Source organism: Megalobrama amblycephala, linkage group LG5, assembly GCF_018812025.1.
Source record: "Megalobrama amblycephala isolate DHTTF-2021 linkage group LG5, ASM1881202v1, whole genome shotgun sequence".
Taxonomy (NCBI): Eukaryota; Metazoa; Chordata; class Actinopteri; order Cypriniformes; family Xenocyprididae; genus Megalobrama; species Megalobrama amblycephala.
The window spans coordinates 28,340,029-28,365,525 of record NC_063048.1 but is presented as its reverse complement, the minus strand read 5'-3'; the positions used below and the strand labels follow the sequence as shown (position 1 = coordinate 28,365,525).

At 38.3% G+C, this 25,497-nt stretch overlaps 1 protein-coding gene across 2 annotated transcripts; it reads right to left on the bottom strand.

The window, feature by feature from the left end:
- Positions 1 to 1,512: 1,512 nt before the first annotated feature.
- Positions 1,513 to 25,371, bottom strand: reep1 (receptor accessory protein 1). Of its 2 annotated transcripts, none has more exons than XM_048191633.1 (8): positions 25,015 to 25,371; positions 16,852 to 16,924; positions 16,694 to 16,770; positions 16,417 to 16,537; positions 15,739 to 15,852; positions 13,250 to 13,421; positions 10,517 to 10,788; positions 1,513 to 4,794 (listed from the first exon to the last, which is right to left on the bottom strand). In XM_048191633.1, the coding sequence occupies exons 1-8, from the start codon at positions 25,044 to 25,046 to the stop codon at positions 4,717 to 4,719; spliced, it is 939 nt and encodes a 312-aa protein (XP_048047590.1). In that variant the 5' UTR covers positions 25,047 to 25,371; the 3' UTR covers positions 1,513 to 4,716. The 2 variants fall into 2 exon arrangements, with proteins under 2 accessions (XP_048047590.1, XP_048047591.1); XM_048191634.1 differs by lacking the exon at positions 25,015 to 25,371 and adding an exon at positions 17,606 to 18,364.
- Positions 25,372 to 25,497: the final 126 nt, after the last annotated feature.

Sequence of the window (25,497 nt, the reverse complement as noted above, 5' to 3'; positions counted from 1 at the left end):
GAATTCACTATTGAAATTCATTGTGTAAATGCAACTGAATAAATGTAATTCTTTCTATTGTTAAAAGTTCAAAAAGTATTTATTTTAAAAATGTGTATCCCCTACAATGGGTGGATACTGGTCTGTAAGTAAATTGACTGATTAAAAAAAAATCAAATAAAAAAAATGAGACAGGAGGAAAAAATATATTTCAATGCTTTTGCATTCTTCCACAAATGTTTTGTGTTCCTCCCAGAAAATTTGTTTACTCTCAACACAAAAGTTTTGCGAGGGAACGCAAAAGCATTTAAATATATTTTTTCCTCCCATATCATATTTTTTTTCCACCACCATGTCCCTATGCTTCGTAGAAACTTAATGAACTGATAATTCAGAACAAGAATTAACTGATTATTCTACCATTTTTATTTTTTGATTAAATAGTTCTGTTGTCTTATTGTAAAAATGATTTAGTCAATAAGTGGCTGATTTAGTTTCAATAGCTAAAACTAGTTAATTTCTATGGAAGAGGATTAGGGCCAAGCAATAATAAAAAAATAAAACCATTTAGAGATTAAAGTTGTAAAATTTTGAGAAAAAACTTGTTAAATTACGAGAAAAAAGTCGTTAAATTTCGAGATAAAATGTTGAGAATAAACTCATTAAATTACGAGAAAAAAGTCATTAAATTACAAGAACAAATTCGTTAAATTATGAGAAAAATGTTGTTAAATTTTCGAGAAAAAAGTCGAGATAAAATGTTGAGAATAAAGTCATTAAGTTACGAGAAAAAACTAGTTAAATTTCGAGAAAAAGGTCGAGATAAAATGTTGAGAATAAACTCGTTAAATGGCGAGAAAAAAACTAGTTAAATTTCGAGATAAAAGTCGAGATAAAATGTTGAGAATAAAGTCGTTAAATTACGAGAACAAATTCATTAAATTATGAGAAAAATGTCATTAAATTTCGAGATAAAATGTTGAGAATAAAAGCTAAATTACGAGAACAAATTCGTTAAATTATGAGAAAAATGTCATTAAATTTCGAGAAAAAAGTCGAGATAAAATGTTGAGAATAAAAGCTAAATTACGAGAACAAATTCGTTAAATTATGAGAAAAATGTCGTTAAATTTCGAGAAAAAAGTCGAGATAAAATGTTGAGAATAAACTTGTTAAATTACGACATTTTATCTCGACTTTTTTTTCGAAATTTAACGACGTTTTTCTCCGAATTTAACGAATTTGTTCTTGTAATTTAACGACTTTTTTCTCTAAATTTTATGAGTTTTTTCTCGAAATTTAACAACTTTAATCTCGAGATGGTTTTATTTTTTTATTATTGCTTGGCCCTAATCCTCTTCCGTAAATTTCAGTAAAATAAACTGATGTACATATTGATATATTTAATCACATAGATTATTTAATCATAATAATATAATTAATATTTTATTTATGATTATTTACACCAGATCAGGTAAGGAAATAAAAGTAAATCTTTTATTTTGCAGATTAAATAAGTACCAGGACACAGGGTTTCACATTCACCTTTTAATTTCTGAATTCCAATACATTTTGAAGTTTTTTTTAAACAGAGATTTTACTCTTTTTACATCAACTTCTGTCTTTTTCACTCAAGATTTATTCAATAAAGGACTTGAACAATGACATACAGTATATTCTGGCCTGCCAGACATGACAGCTGTGGAATATGGAGATGCTGCAAGCTATTATGTTTTTAAGAGGATAGTGAAGACATTTTGACTCCTACTCTGAACAACCTGGCACAAACAACTCAAAAATACATGATATTATTTCAGCTTCAAATGGGTTTTAACAGACAGCCAGGACTTTAATAGTCTTTAAAGGCACAGCCTCTTCTTAAGTCCCTGCAATTAAAAATATCTTTGTCTGACATGATAAAGCACGAATGTGTAATGTCTCACTTTCATACTTGAAAACTGCAGATGCAGAGAGTAGTCGACGAGATTCATATTTTTAACATCATTTTGTTGACGTAGTATGGAGCTCCTAAAGGGACATGGTGATGAAAAAAATACGAGATGGGAGGGTAAAAAAATTACAATGCATTTGAGTTATCTCGCAAAAGTTTAACGTTTCCCCAAGAAAGTTTTACGAGCAAACACAAACATTTTGAGAGCGAAGGCAATGTTTCTCGGGGGAAAGCAAACATTTTGCAAGCGAACGCAAAATTACCTGGGGGAACATTTGTGAGAGAACACGAAAGCATTGATATATAATTTTTCCTCCCATCTCATCCCCCCCCCCCCACCCCATGTCCCTTTAGGGGAAAATCGTTTAAATTCATATTATCATATTACGTTCATATTATCATATTATGTTCACTTAAGACATAACCGACTGTGTTTACGTGAATACTCGCCAAAACAGATATTTTGACAGTTTTGTGTGTATTTGTCCATTCAAATGCGAAAAGACACGAAAGAGAACTCAATTCAGTACTCGCGTGCTGTTTGAGGTGGCTTTCTGTGGCTTTCTTGGACTGAATTGAGTTTTTCAGATATATTCATATGTCTGCACTGCTCTTTCTCCCGGACGTTTACATTTTTAAACGTTTGAGACATGCAGCTAGCGTATGCTAACTTAATTTCTGCCGGGTAGATCGGACACGTTACAATTCAAATGTGCGCGTCTACCATGCAGCGCATCCGTTCTTTTGAGTCTGACAGGATATCTTCCCACATTGTCCCTCCCTGACATTTTCATCTCTTTGTTTATTTGATTTTCTTCATAGTTTTTGTCATTCAAAACTGTTTTTTATTTAGTCATCATCATCTCGTCATCATTTTTGTCAGTGAATAAATGTCGTTGAAGAAAATTATGACGAAAATTATTCAATGAAATAACACTGCTTCATAAATAGCTGTTCTATATATTCTCCTACTGAGTAATAGAAGACCAAAATCAGCAACTACACTGCTCTTCATATGGTAAGAAATTTCAAAGTTTGTGCCTTTAATGACCTGAATATTTTAAGAAGCAACAGTTTTTATATTTATAAAAGGCCAAAGATGGTTCCACAGAGCACTTTAAAATCATACCCATAGAGAAAAAAATGCTGCATTTTGATCTTGCTGTTAAAACTGGAAACACAAGGCAACAAAAAGAACGCCAACCAGATTATCACTATTCCAATGATTTTTTTCTTAGTTCACACTGTAGATAATTTCACAAGTGTAAATAAAATTGTGATAAAATGACAAAAACTGTTCCTGAGGCAGATTTTTTTTTTCAGTGACGTTTGATATAACCATTTGAACAGCTACAAGATATCAAATACTTAGAACCTTTAATCTGATAAAGCATGTATATGAGATTAGGATTGTCATCATTTTCACAGTATAAAACACATAGTGAAACCCTTTCCATAGTGAAATGCTTTCGAGAGTTGATACACTGCTGCCCTCTCCATGACATAGAGATTTACAGTGACTCAAATACACTCGACTGTGATCAGGAACGATAACAACACCAAACTGTGAGTTTCTCTGTGATACATGCTAGTGTAATTGCACAGTGTTTTCAGACATTTCTATCTCCCACATATGATTAAATTCGTAAATGCTACAAAAGTAAAACTACTACATAGAGTGAAGGACCCGCTTTGTGTTGTACCAAATCGCCACTAATGCCCGCTCAACTCTGATAAGGTACTTTAACACTTTAACACGCGCTCAGAAAGTGGAGGCTAATGATGTGAGACACATTCAAATTGTCAATGTCGATACATGCAACATCAAGCAACTGAAGAGGTTTAAGAAATAAACAGAAAGATTTGGTTTAAAGACTTAAAAATGCCATGTTTTGAAAGGTTTCTAAATGCTAAAAAATACTGTACATGCCCAATAATAATTAAAGTAATGAAGTAAAATAAGAATGTCGATAAACAAGTATCAATTTAATTGCCTCTTTCTGTCTTTTTTTAGTGCATTTTTATATATGCACTAAATATATAATGAAGTTATGGCTGAACTATTGATAGTTTAGCAGAACTGTAAAATCCATTGCACTTTGTCCATCTATTTTAAATCATAAATCATGTCAGGCATTGGCAATCAATACCTTAATTTGGTTCAACTATGAGTTTGTTTTAAAAAGTCCCTCTCTTCAGAAGAACATTTGCATTTGTTTATACATAAACGATTAAATAAATGTTACGTTTGTCAAACACACCAATCATATCAGTGCAGTACATTTTTGCTAATAACTATTGTTCTAAGAAAGACTGGTTTGGAAACATCTTGCTACCCAGGGGGCGTCGGGTGACCCAAATGGGCGTAGCCCCCCAAAAATAAAGTATGCCCATAAACAATAAGTGGATTATGGTTGGGTGACTCGAGACATAAAACCAGAGGGACATGCATGCATTTGTTTCTCCCAAAATCATACCAAGAAATCAAACAATCTACACTCAAACATATCATAAATATGTACAAAACAAGTTTAACAACCTCAAAAGAGTCTCAGAGCAGCAATATGTACACAAATGTGTTGCCTAAATGGATACCCTCCCCCTTGAGTGTCAAAGATCAGAAGCGAAAGGTTGCACATCGCTTTGGTTACCTCATTACAGAGCAAGGCTGCTTTTGAATATTTGAACATTTTGGCTGCATTCCTTTTTTTTTTTTCTTTGCCTTCTCTTGTGTCTCCTCATGTTGCAGGTTAGACAGCTAAAGCGCTCCCGCAGCATATGCACAGTCACATGGCTTCAGTGTCTGAAGAGAGGGCGTTCTTTGATCTGGATCGGGTGACAGGTCTTAGGGATCTAGGAGGAGGCTGAGAGAGAGAAGAGATAGAGTCATTCGGTGAGCCAGTAGGTCAAATCAGAGAGCAATTCACACTTCATGTTTACTGTTCACAAATAAACATGATCACAAGATCAGGTCAACATAATTGAGGACATGTATATTTCTGTGATGTGTCAATTCAAGAAAGACAAACACATGTCAAACAGATGCTTTGTGCACAAAGGCCTGTTTTTAGTCAGTTAGGATGTATTATGGTCAGGAGTTAAACTGGTCCACCAGCTTTGGTTTATAAAAGAACAAAATTATTGGCACACACATTTTGGATCTATTTAGCAAGTTTATGCAGTGTGTGAAAAAAAGAGAATGTCCTACTGGGTAGACCATTCACGAGATTTGTCGAGATGAGAGGTAATTCACATAGTGCCCCCTGGGGAGTGATGGGAGAAACAAAGCTTTTCGAAACTTTGAATCAATTGAACCACTTGCTTCACAAAATACTCACTGATTCACTGTTCCTGCTGTTTAGAACAGTGAAACTCAACCTTTTTTGAGTAATGGACCCCCGTCATATTTGGAACCATCCTCAAGGATCCCAGAATAAAATTGGTATCATTGCTATAATTAATGTGTTTGTGACGAACAAATGCAATCAAGTGTAATTTACTTGACTTGTCCTATATTCATACAGTCAGTTATATTATACATGTATTATCTTCTTTTATGGGAACATGTCAAATGTCAAAATATACAAAAAATAAATAAATAAATAATATTTAGATATTTTATAAGGACCCCCTGGCATTATGTCAAGGACCACTAGGTGTCAATGGACCCCTGGTTGAGAAACACTGGTTTAGAACAGTATAAATGCAGTGGCATAAAACATGCCCAAACATGCATAAAAACACCTTTTACATACCAAGTGCAAATGTTGTATTGAAGGTGTTATTAATTAAATGCAATTAACAAATCATGTAATGCCATTAAATATGAAGGGTCTTTATAATCTGTGATCAATTTTAGAGCTTGTAAATCAGGCATATGGAGAGCTTGGTAAATCAGACCAATAAGAGACTTTTAAAGGTCCCGTTTTACGTGTTTTTTTGAAGCTTTGATTGTGTTTATAGTGTGCAATATAATGTGTTCATGTTTCGCGTGTAAAAAAACACAGTATTTTTCACATAATTTACTTATCTGTATACCGCTGTTTCCACTGTCATAAAAACGGGCTGATGACTTCCTTGTTCTATGAAGTCCTCCTTCAGAAATACGTAACGAGTTCTGATTGTGCCAGCGGTTCCTGTGTTGTGATTCCACACCAGCTTAGCGCTCCTTGCCCGGAAAGGTCAGGCCTCTTACCATAACGTGGAGATGCATGCGCTCAGTGTTATTGTAAACATAGTTTTACATGTGGATTATAATTTTCGGGAACCGAGTTAAACATAAATTGTAACCATTGATCTCTAAGTACAGCGTCCCTGGGAAGGCCAAACAAAGGTGATTGGACTGCAGGATGAAAATAACAGCGTTTCGACGACATGGCGGCAAACACACTCTACAAACGCAACTCTTGCTCTTCTCCGTGGGAGCGCAACAAGACCACGCCCCCTTTTTTGTGTATTTCTGTGGGCGGAGGTTAGTCAAAAAACTGTTTTAGTGACGTCATTAAAGAAGGAAGTAGAGGGATGTAGTTCAAACTGGCCGTTCGATGTAGGCGACTTCTGTTAAATAAAATATCTCGCTTGGCATTGAACTTTGAGCTTTAAAATTTTACAGATTTTATTTATACTCTAACAACAACATTACACACTAACTAAAATTTGAAACATGGGATCACGAAGAATGGGACCTTTAAATAAAACTCTTCCATTTTATTATACAAATGTGTCTTTAAATGTGTACATATTTATAAAATTGATCCAAGATCAGGTAAAAGTCATATATAGACATTGGTTCATGAGTTCATGAGATTGCCTCCAGCGGCGAACCATTGAAATTTCAAATCATTTAGAAATTTATGACGTTGTTTGCATGTCCTGATTTTTCCAAGTTGGGTGCGTTCCTGAGTCAACATATTTTGGTGATCCTGGAACAGCATTCCTGTCCAAAAATTTACTCCTAACCATATCCCTACCCCTAAACTTAACCCTAAATGATAGGCGAATAACAGTGATGTAGAAGCACCTAACCCTTGTTGTAAGCCTAAACTAGACATAAACTGTAAAGTTGTCCCTCAAATCTGATTGGTTGATTGGAATGTTGTTCCAGGGTCAACAAAGATGTTGATCCAGGAACATGTTGTACTTGGGGAAATCAGGTTCTGCGCCTCATTTACTGTAATCACGTGACTTTGGCAGTTTGATACACTGGTACGAAACAAATGATTCACATAGGTTTCAAAGCTTCACAAAGCACGTTTCAAAAGCACCCATCACTTCCCCTGGGTAGTGTGATGTCATTACTAATCACCCAGACGCTGGCGCTTTGTGCTGGCCCACTTTGAGCACTGAGTGTACGCGTGTACCAAAAACAAACAAAAAATTGTTATATTAAGTACCATCCATCTTTGGAAGCCTTTTTTCGCCTCACGTCGAAACCACACTGGACGCAAGCATTGTGATGCGACAAATAAAACCCATTATAATCTGAGATACTGTCTATACTGTATGCAGCATGGCACAACATGCCGAAACATCAACAGCAAGCTGATGCTCTGTTCTATTTCTAAAATACTCCATATGCTTGCACTACTTCTGACAACAGGACAAATGGATTTGGATCTTTTTCTTTGACATCTTCAGTGTAGGCCTCAAGCAAGCTGTGGTGGCGCAATACGATGTGGCAATGGACCTGCCAGGTATAGACATGGTGTCAGAGTTAAAAAGGTAATTGTGAAGTTTAAAACAAACAAAGTCACATTGTGAGATATTGTGCAAGAAATTTTAACTTTTCCTTACAGGGATAACAATTATATATGTTTTAATACTGTATGTCTCTAACACTTGGGCCAGAATTACTGTGTGTCTGAAAATAACAAAAGGAGAAATAAAACTAGACAGGTGTCCAGTTTTGTTATGTATGTCCAAACTCATGATGGAGGTATCCAGATTTGCTCCTACCTAGTAAAAAAGAATGTAGAACCAATCAAGTTGGAGGAAAATTATGTAATGCATCATGTCACTTTTTTTTTTTAATAAAAACTGTTGTACCCTCTTGATCAGGGAGTTTTCTCTGAAATTGGTCTGAGATCCTCCCGACCGTGATCGATTAAATCATACTGAAGGGATTGTCTGGAGTCCTGTCTGATTACTGCTGTGCCAGCAGGTTAGTGGAACACTAAAGAAATGAATCCCAAATGTTAGTGTTCATAGGGGGCGAGACGCCATCCGACTCGAAGCAAGTTGTCGCCAGTAGACGCGCAAGAGTTCATAAAGTGTCGATTAGAAGAAGTCAGGTGCGTAGGGGAATTTCTACCACAATATACACTCAGAATTGTGTGATTACAAGATTACAAGAAATAAAGTTGTTAGACAAAGTCGCAATGACAAGAAATAAATTCTTGGATATAGTCATGTTTATAAGAATGAAAGTATTATTCTCTGTATTTCTGTATCTCTGTATTACAAGAAATACAGTTGCAATTGTGAAACAAAGTCACAATTACAAGAAATAGTCCCAAATGTGGGATACAAGTCAAAATTACAAGAATTAATGTCTAAATTATTAAAATTATGGCTTTTTTTTTTTAGCATAAAGTCGCAATAACAGGAAATAAAATCACAACTAACGTTACAAGAAAAAAAATCACAATTGTGAGATATAAAATCAAAGTCACAACTACAAGAAATAGAACAGTCAAGGCCTGTTCACACCGGGACGAATATCGCTCGCGATTTTCGCCGACGTTTGCCTCGTGACTAAACAACGGGCGCCAATGTGATGCTGCGTTCACACCGAACGTCCAACTAGACGCGAATCAGAATCCAGAATACGCGAATTTGACGCCCCAGACGCGTCTAGTTGGACGCTTGAACATTTTGAAGTCAGACGCGCGTAAAATTCGCTCAATTCGCGCGTCTAAACAAAGTGTGTTCAGACGCGAATTCGCGTCATGGGAGGGGCTTCCATCTCTTTCTGCACAGATCCTCCGAATAAACACATCATCTTGTCAGTTGGAAACTAGTAGCGGCAATTTCTGTTATGCCGGCCGGCTTTTGCTAGCGAGCAGGTGGGCTATGATCAACGGCTAAAATCATGCAAAGCGTTTTACAACTAACCAGATTGTCCGATTTCTTCGCTTATCCTCTTCCAGGCAATGTCCTTTTTATTCCTGTCTCTATAAAAATATGATGACACATCATAGAGCTCAGGGTTATCACGTCATAAACACGTTACCAAAGCAGAGTCCCTGATTGGTTAACGCGCCGCGAATTTACGCCAAAATTCAGATTTTTCAACTCGGGCGTCAGACGCGTCAGGCGCGTGAACGCTCAATTCGCGCCGTGCCATTCGCGCGTCAACGGCCGATTCGCGCCGCAGGATGACTAGACGCGCGTTTACATTAACTTAACATGTAAATCAGACGCCCCAGACGCGTTCGGTGTGAACGCAGCATGGCACCGACGCGAAAAACGCGAGGCGTAAAAGCGTCATTTTTTAAAAAACGCCTCGGGTTGGTTTTTTTGGTTTGACGCGCCGCGTTAAAAACTGGCCGACCAATGAGATTGGTGCTTTTGTTCACGTGCCTGGAGCTGCTGAAGTTACAGTAAAACACGACTTGGTGGCGCTCAAGCATAAAACAGTCTTGCCGAGCACCTAGACGATGAAGAGAAAGTAAGTAGACGAGGAAGAGCCCTAGAAACTATCCCTGCGTCTCAAACAGCTCCTAGCTTCCTTAGGTCGTGTATCAGTATACCATTTAAATGAATGTGGCCGACTCCCTGATCAGTGCCCTGACTAGTGAACTAGGGAGCTGATTGAGACGCACACTATGGGTGCTCTGCCACTTCTTGGCCACACCAATAGATGTGTATTATTTCTGTATTTTTCTTTTCTTTTACGTTCAAGAAATATAGTTGAGAATGTCTATTTCATAAATGTTTATTTGCACTGCTGTTTCTGACTACCATCTCTCATATATGCAATTTAATATCTGTATTTTTATCTTCTTTAACTTTATTAATATCATAAATATGTTTATTTGCACTACCGTTTAGCACAAGCGCCATATACTGTCAGGGAGTGAATTTGCACGTTCACTCTGCGCATCGCCAGTGAAAATCGCTTGGGTGTGAACACAAAAAACGTCTCGAAAAACGCTGGCGATAAACGCGTGCGATATTCGTCCCGGTGTGTACAGGCCTTAAGTGTGTTTATAGATGTTACTCTTGTCCTTCCACACAAAGGCAGCAGGAATACTGATATTAATCACAGTATGACATTCTGGTGCTCTTACAGTCATTGTTCAGTCATTGGACGTCCAGTCTTAGAGTAGCAACAGTGCTGAACTCCATTTATAGACAGATTGTCTTACAGTGAACTGATGAACATCACAGCTTTTAGAGATGCCTTTGTAACTCTTCCAGTGTAACCTGAGGTAAGAGTTAGACTCACTCTGAGACTCACTCAGTTGACTGTTGCTGGTGAACAGCAGCATTGGTTAGTGATTAAACAGGTTAGTCACAACAGAGCTAACAGAGCCCCGGTGCAGCCAGGCAAGTCAGCAGCTAGCCATGAGAAAGCAGGGGTACCTCAGGGGCACGCCTCTTAAATCTGAATTGGAGTGAAGCAGATGAGGCAAATTCCTCCTTATCCTGAGGCTCCTCTGAGGCTACAGGTGTGGATGCGGAATTATCCTGGAAGGACTCAGGGGAGGAAAGCAGTGGAGTTGTGGGCTCAGGTTGAGGCACAGTGGGCTGAGATGGGGTCGGGGTGGGTGTGGGAGTCAGCGGGCCAGGAGGCTCCTTAGACGCATATTGCTCCAAGTTGAACATCTCATATTCGGTCATGTCAAAATCATGGCCTGTACCATGACAATCAAAACAAAGACTGTGACACCAACTGCACTTAAACTCTGAATATATTTTAGATCCAATATAAATTTCATTATGGAAGACTTGAAAATCATGTAAAGCCGAATGACAGAGTTACCATAGTTATTTTTGACACTGTGTGAATGATAAAGATGCTAACAAATGATTGGTGCAGTGGACAATATTCTTTCTGTTCTTCAGGAAAGCGATTCTGCTACATTTTGCTGTTTCTAAACTGTGCTGAAATAAGATCCTCACATCTATAACTGGAATAGGAAAGGCCTGTTTATTCCTAGCTAATCACTTCCTGTACTAGGAGAACAGATGGATAAAATGAAAATTAGACAGTTGTATAAAATAACACTAAAGGCCTGTTCACACAGAGCATGATAACTAAGTTATATACAAGTTAATATACGTTGTTTTTTTATAAGAGTGCACCGCAATTGTCATCTGCCACTTTAAATTCTCAAGCATTTTATAGCCGACTGGATTCTGATTGGCTGTCTATTAACATATCAGCTTAAAAAAACCAGTTTTCTCTGTATCATTATTGTTAGGGGCCGTTAACACACGTGATGTGTTTTCGTGTTTAAAACGTGAGACAGTAAAGTGGAATGAAAAAAATGCAAAGATGCATTTTTAAAAAGTTTTTACTTTTAGCGTGATGCACTGAAAAAGATGCAAGGGCAATGGTAAAACATGTTTGTTTAGTGCATGTTTATGCAGAAAAACAATGGAAAAGCAGTGAAGTGGAATGAAAAAAAAAACGCATTCTGTGTGAACTTCCCCTTATAGTTGTGTTGTGGGCTATGGTATTTTCATAGAAATAAAATAATTATTGAAACATTATAGTTACCATCCTTGGTGTGAACAGGCGTGAAGTCTTGTCATGTGTTGATGAATGTTTGACAGAAAGATACAATATGGTGGAATTAATAATATATGTAACAATGTATATTTTCAATGAGAACATTTTCTAAACTCATATGACTTTCTTTCTTTTGTGGAACAGAAAAGGAGATCTTTAGCAGAATGTCCAAGCAGCACTTTTTAGCACAAGTGAATGAAAAAAGCCATGGCTTTGAGTCAGAAACAGAAATGAACATTTTTGAAATCTTCCACTTAGCTTTCAGATCATGTATGTGGCATGTAAAGACATGTTGTGCCAGGTTGCGCCTCTCAACGAGATTTGAAAGCTAGAGTGGAAGTGAAGATTTAAGTTTGTTCCTCATCCAAAGCCATCAAATGACTACAGAACACTGGCAGATATTGGTATATGGTTGTATGGTACTTTTCTGGTCCTTTTCTAAATTTTTGGAGCAAAGACAGACCTTAATCGTGCACTTTAATTGTATGGAAAAGAGCGGGAACCAGGGGCATTTCCTCTGAGGAGGCAAGAGAGGCAGTGCCTCCTCAAAAAACTTAGATAAGAAAAATCCATATTACAAAAATAAAACAACAAAAATACTACAAAATGTGACATTAAAAAGTGTATAAATCACTTGTTTTTCTAAGTAACACTGTCCAACAGCGACACCAACAGGTAAAGTTACAGCAGGAGACCGCATCTCTCTTACCTCCCCCGAGCCCATTGAGTTTTAACAGACCCCTAAAGCGTGGGGTGGGGGGGGGGGGGGTAACTGAAAATGAATGGAGGGAAATCACATAAGATGCATCATGCTATGATTTGATATGATTGGTCATGATTGAATATGATTGGTTTGTGTGATAAATCCCGCCTCTTGTTTTCATGCGTGTTTGCGAATCGGTCTGAATGAACAAAACTATGGCGTTAATGGGAAGACTAGTTAAACATTGAGTAAACAATTCAGCCACTTAGATATCACCTGTTTATGTCACATCAAAATTTGAAATGGCCTTGAAATGTTTTTTTTTTGTGAGCAATCACAATCAGCTTGGTGAAATTAAAGGTACATTTCCGTGTCTGTGACCAGTGTTTACCGAGTATGATGACATGAGTCATCAAATTAAAACATCAAAACTGGGACATGAAATTACATAATATATTTATAAACATAAAAAGAATTGCGAGGACTTTGCCTCCATATTTCAGAACACCGCTGTATGCCACTGGCGGAACATTCTGCCAAATATCTCTTTTTGGATCTGAAACAGCATGACACTGAATAATGATTTTTGGGTGAACTATCCCTTTAAGAGAAAAAAAATGCTTATCTACGATACTTTTGCTGAATCACAGTAATAGAAGGAGATGAAAAATAGAGAACAATAAACAATTTCAAACATTTACAGAGGACATTGGCAGGGCTACAGTGCTCAGGTTAAGGATTAATTACATGTAAGGGATGATTGAGAGAAGCAGCTAAACCAAACAGGATTAGCAGAAATCTGATTGGCTGATAGTAGTATCTTCTTCAAAGGGTTAAGAGAAATGCAGCACTGATCATTAGGCTTGGCATTGCTTACCCTTGCTGTAACCAGTCTCTGATTTGCTGCGCATCATGGTGCGTGTCCTGTGCTGTGCGGCTGCAGGTTGAGTGGTTACAGAACTTGCATTCTTTGCCTGGCCCTCTGCCTGGAAAGATGACAGGTCCTGCATGCTGAAACTGCGAAGTCGCTCGGAGAGAACGCCCTGGCCCTGGATCGAGAACACGGAGAGTCAGATGGAACTCCTTAAGAGTGTTTAAATACTGTCATGCTGTGTACTAGACTATCATCAACAATCTGTTTTGTTTGGACAAAATGAGCATGAAGATGTTGAAGTATTTAAGTTTTGTATATCCAGTCTGCTTAAATTACGATAAGGTATAAATATAGTAAATATTCACTTCAAAAGAAATACATATTATCTAAAATAAACTCAGTTGATATGGCATATGTTAAAATGTACCCAAAAGTGATGATACTTTTAAGCAATAAATACCATGTTCTTTGGTGTTAGAACTATTGGGTAAGCTATTATCTTACATAACATGCGTTGTCTCACCTAAATGGTCTTGACCTTCTCAATTGTAACGAACTGTATTAAACCAGTGTTATAATTTTGACATCTTTTAAACTGATATTCAATTCATTATAGATGTGGGACCCACATGATTTTCCCTTATTAATAAAATCAAAGGTGGAAAATTCAAAAAAACATTGTGACATCTAATAAATAACATCATATGGACCATTTTTTTTTTTTAGTTTTTACATGAATTGTAGTGTTGACTACATTTGTCATAATCAACTATTCAACCCTGATACCAGCATTATTGTAAAAATAAATTATATATATATTTTTATTAAAATTATTACAAACCCGATTCCAAAAAAGTTAGGATACTGTACAAATTGTGAATAAAAAAGGAATGCAATAATTTACAAATCTCATAAACTTATATTTTATTCACAATAGAATATAGATAACATATCAAATGTTGAAAGTGAGACATTTTGAAATGTCATGCCAAATATTGGCTCATTTTGGATTTCATGAGAGCTACACATTCCAAAAAAGTTGGGACAGGTAGCAATAAGAGGCCGGAAAAGTTAAATGTACATATAAGGAACAGCTGGAGGACCAATTTGCAACTTATTAGGTCAATTGGCAATGATTGGGTATAAAAAGAGCCTCTCAGAGTGGCAGTGTCTCTCAGAAGTCAAGATGGGCAGAGGATCACCAATTCCCCCAATGCTGTGGCGAAAAATAGTGGAGCAATATCAGAAAGGAATTTCTCAGAGAAAAACTGCAAAGAGTTTGAAGTTATCATCATCTACAGTGCATAATATCGTCCAAAGATTCAGAGAATCTGGAACAATCTCTCTCTAAGGGTCAAGGCTGGAAAACCATACTGGATGCCTGTGATCTTCTGATCACTGCATCACATACAGGAATGCTACTGTAATGGAAATCACAACATGGGCTCAGGAATACTTCCAGAAAACATTGTCAGTGAACACAATCCACCGTGCCAGTTCTTTTTGGAAAACTGGGACGCCATGTCATCCGGACTAAAGAGGACAAGGACAACCCAAGTTGTTATCAGCTCTCAGTTCAGAAGCCTGCATCTCTGATGGTATGGGGTTGCATGAGTGTGTGTGGCATGGGCAGCTTACACATCTGGAAAGGCACCATCAATGCTGAAAGGTATATCCAAGTTCTAGAACAACATATGCTCCCATCCAGACGTCGTCTCTTTCAGGGAAGATCTTGCATTTTCCAACATGACAATGCCAGACCACATACTGCATCAATTACAACATCATGGCTGTGTAGAAGGATCTGGGTACTGAAATGGCCAGCCTGCAGTCCAGATCTTTCACCCATAGAAAACATTTGGCGCTTCATAAAGAGGAAGATGCGACAAAGAAGACCTAAGACAGTTGAGCAACTAGAAGCCTGTATTAGACAAGAATGGGACAACATTCCTATTCCTTAACTTGAGCAACTTGTCTCCTCAGTCCCCAGACGTTTGCAGACTGTTATAAAAAGAAGAGGGGATGCCACACAGTGGTAAACATGGCCTTGTCCCAACTTGAGATGTGTTGATGCCATGAAATTTAAAAAAATTAAAACTTATTTTTCCCTTAAAATGACACATTTTCTCAGTTTAAACATTTTATGTCATCTATGTTGTATTCTGAATAAAATATTGAATTTTGAAACTCCCACATTGCATTCTGTTTTTATTCACAATTTGTACAGTGTCCAAACTTTTTGCAACCCCGTTACCAATTTTAACTTTGTTTGTTATAAATTTTATTTGTTTGCTTTTTTTTTTTTTAAACTTATGTACGTATTCATGTTTATTTATTGTTTATTGCTAGACAATAATGAAATCACACAAACCTATATTCAGAATTTGGTAACTCATTTTGGTAACAGTGAGAAAAACTTCAAGAGCTTTAAGCCTTTGTATTATTTTCATGGAAAGTTAAACTCTAACAACAAGATAACAGTATTAGATTACCTTGGTGGCAGCCATTACTGCAGCTGTAGCTGCCACATTCAGGCCTTTCCTTCCAAAATGCACCAGGGTGTCGTAGCTTTTATCTTTTGCTTGGCAAAGGTATTCATCAATGTCCTGAGAAAGAGTCAAAGAATATTTCACATATGCTGTATGTATAATAGAACTGACAGTGTGCAACTGATTTATTTCATTGTACACTTTCACATCAGCATCATGTTTTATTTTTATATGAGCAAAAGAACATTTTAATAGTTTATATTTTCTCTTTGTATCAGTGTTTGTCAAATCCATTTGGACTTAATTTGTCCTTCTGACGAATTTCCTGCCCCAAGAATAAAGAGCAGAGGAAAGACTGTGGAAAATCACAGTACCGTTTCCTTACCACTGCTCATCCTCGGTCAACCAGGAAAATCAACCCAAAAAGGTTACAGGAAAAGGACACAAATGTGCACTTCCTCCTCGACTCCAACAATTCAGTTTCTTAGCATTAAAACAGTTGAGATTCTCCACAGCTGTTAAGGATGATGCTTGAACATTTACAATAGAAATGCTTTTGCATTAAATATTAAATGTATTAGTGAAAGTTCTACAGTGTCTTTGGGTATTTTTTTCAGCCTAGACAGGGTAAAGGAAAAAAAATAAAAATGAACAGTGAACAAATCACATCAAATACAGTACCTTCTCCTTAGAGGACAGTGTAGGATGGACAAATTTTCTATATAGGACACTGGATCCCTTTGTGTACGGGGAAAGTAACCACACGACAAAGGCAATTTTGAGCTCATAGTAGAATGGGAGCCTTCAAAACACAATAAAAGACAATAAAATACAGTCATACGCTCATGTGTCATGCTGGTTACCGCCTACATCAAACTGCCATATGCATCAGCAGAAATAAAAATATGAGTAATTCCTAACAATAGGATATGACAAAAGCAATGGCGCATGTACTTACCAGCACAAAAAGATATCAGTAATCACTTCTACTGTAGTAAAAAGTGCAAATATTATCCAGTACATCATCCATTTCACCTGTTTGAAATAAAGCAGTAAACAGAATCAGCAGGCAAAAAAATGAAGGTTAATAAACTAAAACATCTGAGCTGTACTTACATATTCTCTCACATCTTTTGATTTAACAGCTTTATATGAGGAGTATGCTGGGTAAAGGGTACCAAATATAAGCCTGTGAGAAATGCAACAAACACGCTTAAGATAAATAAGTGGAAAACAGATAGAAAAGAACAAAGGTATTTTCTCAGGACAAGGGTATTTTTCATTGGCAAGACATCATATTTGTACGGGACAAGTTGTCATTTGTCACATTAGGTCTCGTTATGTCTGTGTTTGAGTTGGACTTTTGGATAATGATGATGTACTAAAAACAGAAAAGTTTTTCCTTTGTGTTTTTCGCATACAGACAACAATGTTGTCAAAATGATCCCCGTTCACACAGATACATGAAAACTACTAAAAACACTGTATTATCCATGCCAGGCCAGTAGCTGGCAATGTCAATTTGTTAAGAAACTACATGCTTATAGATGAAACACATAATATGCATGCGCATGATGTCAATGTTTTCACAAATGCGCATTTTTGTGGTTTACATGGAGATGATAATGGTATCATTTTCAAAAACTTGCACTTTGAAACCCGTTTTCAACAGTTAGCACTTTCAGGCCCCCAATACGGCATCGATGTGTAAAGGAACGGCCAAAACACACAATATTTTTCATTCTTAGTTGAAAACAGTGTCGTGTAAACGGCCCCAAAGTTGTTTTTGCTTTTTATCATTGTTTTCAGTTCTGTTTCCTGTTTGAATTAGTTTACTATAGTTACTCATTGTTTGATTAATGCACCTCACCTGTTTCTTGTTAACCTTGATAGAGAGCTTGTTTTCAGTCATTCTTTGTTCTGTTCTCATCAACGTTTGATGGTTGTTCCATTCGTATTTTGAGATTTTTTATATTTTTGTTATTCTGAGTTTGTATAATATTAAATAAAGATCACTGTGCATAGATCCTGCTCTTTTTCATCTTTACTGCAACAACTCAGTGTAATCATTAGTTTTATATGTGGTATTTTAAAATATATGCAATTTTATTTAATCAATATTATGTAGTATGCTACCTTGAATTGTTTATTTTTTATTTTATTGTATTAAAATGTCCAAAAGGATAATATGGGCTTTAAATTGTGTTTTTTCACCCCTGGGCAAAAATGGAGAATTATTGATATTCAAAAAGACACTTACTTTGAGGAAAATATTCACTGCATTAAAGAGTGTGACAACTATCCCGTCTCCCTTACCAGAAAATTCATCAAAATGACATCATTGCTTGTTTTACCTCATTTGCGCATGTACTTGGATCATTTCAGAATTAACTTGTTTTTAAATTTGAGTTTATTTGTATGAGAAATTAAAGACAATAGTATTACGTGATTTCAATATTATTTCAAAATCACATAACAATAGCCACTTATAATTCCCATCTAGTTCTACTTCCCTGAAAGGAAACCGCTCCACTCCCTTTCCATTATTGATATTTGAGATAACCTCCCTTTAGTAGGCCTGGAGTCTTATTTACTCAGCCCAGAATATATTTCTTGCAATTCTTGCCTATTCTAAACCGCAGTAAAGATAGTTTGCGGTTTGATATTCAGATTTCTTTTGGCTATAAATATGCAGTGCGCTGTCATAGACATGCAAATAATACCAAATATCGTTCTCCATGATTTGTGAATTAAGGTGACGCTGTCCTTTGGGCCGAAATCAGTTTTTTTTTTTCATAGCGACTCTTAATTTTATAATGGCTATATCTCCAAATGTTGGACACTTAGAGGAATGAAACTGGTGTCATCTTCACCAGCTTGATCTGTGAATTTTTTCACAGCAAAGCTCTTGTCCGTAAGCCCCTTGGTAAGTTCGCCAGTAAGGAATGTGAAATAAAGGCGTTCTTCATGTTTAACGTCTATTACCAATAAACACGCAGACTGCTGGAATAAAATAACATTGTTTTAGGTCGAGCTCAATTTGTGAAAACTTTCACAATAGCATTTTATCTCATGGTCGTGTTTCTCTTTGCTCTGCCCCCGTTTTTTGTATAATATGATATATATATATATATATATTATATAAATGACCTTGTACAGATAATGTACATCACTATTCTCATCTGTGAAAACTTTCACAGTTCAGTACGGGTCAGCTGACCCTTCTCTGGGTCATGTACATCACTATTCTGATCTGTGAAAACTTTCACAGTTCAGTACGGGTCAGCTGACCCTTCCCTGGGTCATGTACATCACTATTCTGACCTGTGAAAAAATTCACAGTTCAGTACGGGTCAGCTGACCCTTCCCTGGGTCATGTACATCACTATTCTGACCTGTGAAAACTTTCACAGTTGAGTTTTGGTCAGCTGACCCTTCCCTGGGTCACTAACATCGCTATTTTGATCTGTGAAAACTTTTAGAGTTCAGTACGGGTCAGCTGACCCATCCCAGGGTCACTAGAATCACTTTTCTGATCTGTGAAAACTTTCACAGTTGAGTTTTGGTCAGCTGACCCTTCCCTGGGTCACTAACATCACTATTCTGATCTGTGAAAACTTTCACAGTTCAGTACGGGTCAGCTGACCCTTCCCTGGGTCACTAACATCACTATTCTGATCTGTGAAAACTTTTACAGTTCAGTACGGGTCAGCTGACCCATCCCTGGGTCACTAGCATTACTTTTCTGATCTGTAAAAACGTTCACAGTTCAGTACGGGTCAGCTGACCCATCCCAGGGTAACTAGAATCACTTTTCTGATCTGTGAAAACTTTCACAGTTGAGTTTTGGTCAGCTGACCCTTCCCTGGGTCATGTACATCACTATTCTGACCTGTGAAAACTTTCACAGTTGAGTTTTGGTCAGCTGACCCTTCCCTGGGTCACTAACATCGCTATTCTGATCTGTGAAAACTTTTACAGTTCAGTACGGGTCAGCTGACCCATCCCTGGGTCACTAGCATTACTTTTCTGATCTGTGAAAACGTTCACAGTTCAGTACGGGTCAGCTGACCCATCCCAGGGTAACTAGAATCACTTTTCTGATCTGTGAAAACTTTCACAGTTCAGTACGGGTCAGCTGACCCATCCCAGGGTCACTAGAATCACTTTTCTGATCTGTGAAAACTTTCACAGTTGAGTTTTGGTCAGCTGACCCTTCCCTGGGTCACTAACATCACTATTCTGATCTGTGAAAACTTTCACAGTTCAGTACGGGTCAGCTGACCCATCCCTGGGTCACTAGCATTACTTTTCTGATCTGTGAAAACTTTCACAGTTCAGTACGGGTCAGCTGACCCCTCCCTGGGTCACTAACATCGCTATTTTGATCTGTGAAAACTTTCACAGTTCAGTACGGGTCAGCTGACCCTTCCCTGGGTCATGTACATCACTATTCTGACCTGTGAAAACTTTCACAGTTGAGTTTGGTCAGCTGACCCTTCCCTGGGTCACTAGCATTACTTTTCTGATCTGTGAAAACGTTCACAGTTCAGTACGGGTCAGCTGACCCATCCCAGGGTCACTAGAATCACTTTTCTGATCTGTGAAAACTTTCACAGTTCAGTACGGGTCAGCTGACCCATCCCAGGGTCACTAGCATCACTTTTCTGATCTGTGAAAACTTTCACAGTTGAGTTTTGGTCAGCTGACCCTTCCCTGGGTCACTAACATCACTATTCTGATCTGTGAAAACTTTCACAGTTCAGTACGGGTCAGCTGACCCTTCCCTGGGTCACTAACATCACTATTCTGATCTGTGAAAACTTTTACAGTTCAGTACGGGTCAGCTGACCCATCCCTGGGTCACTAGCATTACTTTTCTGATCTGTGAAAACGTTCACAGTTCAGTACGGGTCAGCTGACCCATCCCAGGGTCACTAGAATCACTTTTCTGATCTGTGAAAACTTTCACAGTTCAGTACGGGTCAGCTGACCCATCCCAGGGTCACTAGCATTACTTTTCTGATCTGTGAAAACGTTCACAGTTCAGTACGGGTCAGCTGACCCATCCCAGGGTCACTAGAATCACTTTTCTGATCTGTGAAAACTTTCACAGTTCAGTACGGGTCAGCTGACCCATCCCAGGGTCACTAGCATCACTTTTCTGATCTGTGAAAACTTTCACAGTTGAGTTTTGGTCAGCTGACCCTTCCCTGGGTCACTAACATCGCTATTCTGATCTGTGAAAACTTTCACAGTTCAGTACGGGTCAGCTGACCCTTCCCTGGGTCATGTACATCACTATACTGACCTGTGAAAACTTTACCAGTTCAGTACGGGTCAGCTGACCCTTCCCTGGGTCATGTACATCGCTATTCTGACCTGTGAAAACTTTAACAGTTCAGTACGGGTCAGCTGACCCTTCCCTGGGTCATGTACATCGCTATTCTGATCTGTGAAAACTTTCACAGTTCAGTACGGGTCAGCTGACCCTTCCCAGGGTCACTAGAATCACTTTTCTGATCTGTGAAAAGTTTCACAGTTCAGTACGGGTCAGCTGACCCTTCCCTGGGTCACTAACATCGCTATTCTGATCTGTGAAAACTTTCACAGTTCAGTACGGGTCAGCTGACCCTTCCCTGGGTCATGTACATCACTATTCTGACCTGTGAAAACTTTAACAGTTCAGTACGGGTCAGCTGACCCTTCCCTGGGTCATGTACATCGCTATTCTGACCTGTGAAAAGTTTCACAGTTCAGTACGGGTCAGCTGACCCTTCCCAGGGTCACTAGAATCACTTTTCTGATCTGTGAAAACTTTCACAGTTCAGTACGGGTCAGCTGACCCTTCCCAGGGTCACTAGAATCACTTTTCTGATCTGTGAAAACTTTCACAGTTCAGTACGGGTCAGCTGACCCTTCCCTGGGTCACTAGCATCGCTTTTCTGATCTGTGAAAACTTTCACAGTTCAGTACGGGTCAGCTGACCCATCCCAGGGTCACTAGCATCGCTTTTCTGATCTGTGAAAACTTTCACAGTTCAGTACGGGTCAGCTGACCCTTCACTGGGTCACTAACATCGCTATTCTGATCTGTGAAAACTTTCACAGTTCAGTACGGGTCAGCTGACCCTTCTCTGGGTCATGTACATCACTATTCTGATCTGTGAAAACTTTCACAGTTCAGTACGGGTCAGCTGACCCATCCCTGGGTCACTAGTATCACTATTCTGATCTGTGAAAACTTTCACAGTTCAGTACGGGTCAGCTGACCCATACTGAACTGTGAAAGTTTTCACAGATCAGAAAAGTTATGTACATGACCCAGGGAAGGGTCAGCTGACCAAAACTCAACTGTGAAAGTTTTCACAGATCAGAATAGCGATGTTAGTGACCCAGGGAAGGGTCAGCTGACCCGTACTGAACTGTGAAAGTTTTCACAGGTCAGAATAGTGATGTACATGACCCAGGGAAGGGTCAGCTGACCAAAACTCAACTGTGAAAGTTTTCACAGATCAGAAAAGTGATGCTAGTGACCCAGGGAAGGGTCAGCTGACCCGTACTGAACTGTGAAAGTTTTCACAGATCAGAAAAGTGATGCTAGTGACCCAGGGAAGGGTCAGCTGACCCGTACTGAACTGTGAAAGTTTTCACAGGTCAGAATAGTGATGCTAGTGACCCAGGGATGGGTCAGCTGACCCGTACTGAACTGTGGAAGTTTTCACTGATCAGAAAAGTTATGTACAATACCCAGGGAAGGGTCAGCTGACCCGTACTGAACTGTGAAAGTTTTCACAGATCAGAAAAGTGATTCTAGTGACCCTGGGATGGGTCAGCTGACCCGTACTGAACTGTGAAAGTTTTCACAGATCAGAAAAGTAATGCTAGTGACCCAGGGAAGGGTCAGCTGACCCGTACTGAACTGTGAAAGTTTTCACAGATCAGAATAGTGATGTACATGACCCTGGGATGGGTCAGCTGACCCGTACTGAACTGTGAAAGTTTTCACAGATCAGAATAGTGATGCTAGTGACCCAGGGAAGGGTCAGCTGACCCGTACTGAACTGTGAAAGTTTTCACAGATCAGAAAAGTGATTCTAGTGACCCTGGGATGGGTCAGCTGACCTGTACTGAACTGTGAAAGTTTTCACAGATCAGAAAAGTGATTCTAGTGACCCTGGGATGGGTCAGCTGACCCGTACTGAACTGTGAAAGTTTTCACAGATCAGAAAAGTGATTCTAGTGACCCTGGGATGGGTCAGCTGACCCGTACTGAACTGTGAAAGTTTTCACAGATCGGAATAGTGATGCTAGTGACCCAGGGAAGGGTCAGCTGACCAAAACTCAACTGTGAAAGTTTTCACAGATCAGAATAGCGATGTTAGTGACCCTGGGATGGGTCAGCTGACCCGTACTGAACTGTGAAAGTTTTCACAGATGAGAATAGTGATGTACATTATCTGTACAAGGTCATTTATATAATATGATATATATATATATATATATATATATATATATATATATATATATATATATATATATCATATTATACAAAAAACGGGGGGCAGAGCAAAGAGAAACACTACCACGAGATAAAATGCTATTTTGAAAGTTTTCACAAATCGAGCTCGACCTAAAACAATGTTATTTTATTCCAGCAGTCTGCGTGTTCATTGGTAATAGACGTTAAACATGAAGAACGCCTTTATTTCGCATTCCTTACTGGCGGTCTGACCAAGGGGTTTACGGACAAGAGCTTTGCTGTGAAAAAATTCACAGATCAAGCTGGTGAAGATGACACCAGTTTCATTCCTCTAAGTGTCCAACATTTGGAGCTATAGCCATTATAAAATTAAGAGTCGCTACGAAAAAAAAACCTGATTTCGGCCCAAAGGACAGTGTCACCTTAATTCACAAATCATGGAGAACGATATTACGTATTATTTGCATGTCTATGACAGCGCACTGTGTATTTATAGCCAAAAGAAATCTGAATATCAAACCGCAAACTATCTTTACTGCGGTCTATTCTAACGCCATTGTAACACGTAAACAGGCGACAGATCTGTACGACCCCGTTTATATTCCAGGTTTACATTCTGCATGCTTGATAAAAATAGACCCGACAAATGAATGCTCGTCAAGGGCGCAAACTCAGAAGCCAATGAGACGGAACGAATACCGTTTGCGCACTCCTGTACAGGTTAAATAGGTGATTGGAAAGTGCTAGATAGCCAAAAGAAGTGCCCTGCACCTGTGTTTAAGCGTTTCAGTTTAGCACTATTCTAGTGTCATCTCTTTCTCCAAACCAGCCAGCCCAGCAACAGCTGCGCCTCTGACCCGATCAAATGACCGACCCACAAACCGAATTCAGAGTCACCGCGACACCCCTGACCGTCAGAGACCCACAAAACAATACATTACCGACCACATACAGCACACAGCAGACTATCTAGGGCACACCAAGCTAAAACACAGGTTTGTTGTCTATTTTTAGACTCTTCACACAGCTAGTTTACTTCACAAGTGTTGCCATATGTGCAATGTCATCGGATATTGTGATCTAAAATGAATTGAACAGCTATTTAGAGATTTTGCACACACAGCAAGAGGATTGAATGAAGCGCTACAACAAAACTAAGACATTTACGTGGAATATATTAAAATGCGCACTTAAAAACGCTAATGTTAAGTCAATTAATTATTATAGCGATAATGAAAAATAAACTAAATGCTGAAAAACCCACACATCTGTGTGCATCAGCTGATTGACCATCCCATTGTTTTTCCATTATACTGGCACATCAAAGACCTGCTCTGTGCCTTCGATTCCAAACAACAGATTCAATATTCGCATCCTACATTGTGCATTTCCACTAAATACTAGATTCTGTAATTGAATCAAGTGTTGAATAAAACGAATTGCTTCAATAGCTGAGCTAAAACTGTTTTTATATCCTACATAATTCACCGTGTCACTTGGTGTCAGATTCCTATTTAGGGAAATCATCCATATCTTGCAAGTGTACAGTAGGCTATCTTTTGTAATAGCCTATCAACATGTAAACAAAATAACGACTTAATGACTAATCAGGACGAATCTGACCTGATACATAACCATTACATATGTGATTCTATTCTGCCTAGAATTAAGAGGTGCCCTAGAAACCCCTTGCGTTATCGCATCAAAAAAAAGCTAAAAACAACATATTCATAAAAAGATTAAGCATTCTCATGCATCCCAATGAAAATGCTTTACAAGAGCAGAATGAAGACTTACACCACAAGCCTAGAAATAATCCAGGAGACCATTGCGCTGAGAGCGGCGTGTTGTCAACAGGGAGGAGTTTCCTTCGAGACTGTTGTCGGCATTTATCGTTTGACAGACGCGTCAACAGCGCAGGCGCTCTGATCTGAACATGTGGCTTATAGATAATGGGCAAAAATAACAGCAACTTATATGACCGAAAGATGATGGTTTTAAATATAACAAAATAGATATATATTAAGTAACATTAGTGAAAAAATATGGTAATTATAATTATGGTTTTATATAATATTAATTTGGTGGGTTTTAAAATGCTATTTAAAGGGTTAGTTCACCCAAAAATGAAAATAATGTCATTTAATACTCACCCTCATGTCGTTCTACACCCGTAAGACCTTCGTTCATCTTCGGAACACAAATTAAGATATTGTTGATGAAATCCGATGGCTCAGTGAGGCCTCAACTTTCAACTTTCAAGGTCCATAAAGGTACTAA

Excerpts from the sequence above, each read along its gene's own strand:
- reep1 (XM_048191633.1), bottom strand. The coding sequence starts at position 25,046 with ATGGTCTCCTGGATTATTTCTAGGCTTGTGGT. Across the intron at positions 16,538-16,693 it reads ACTGATATCTTTTTGTGCTG|GCTCCCATTCTACTATGAGC; the intron begins GTAAGTACATGC and ends TGTGTTTTGAAG. Across the intron at positions 10,789-13,249 it reads AGAGACTGGTTACAGCAAGG|GCCATGATTTTGACATGACC; the intron begins GTAAGCAATGCC and ends GTCATGGTACAG.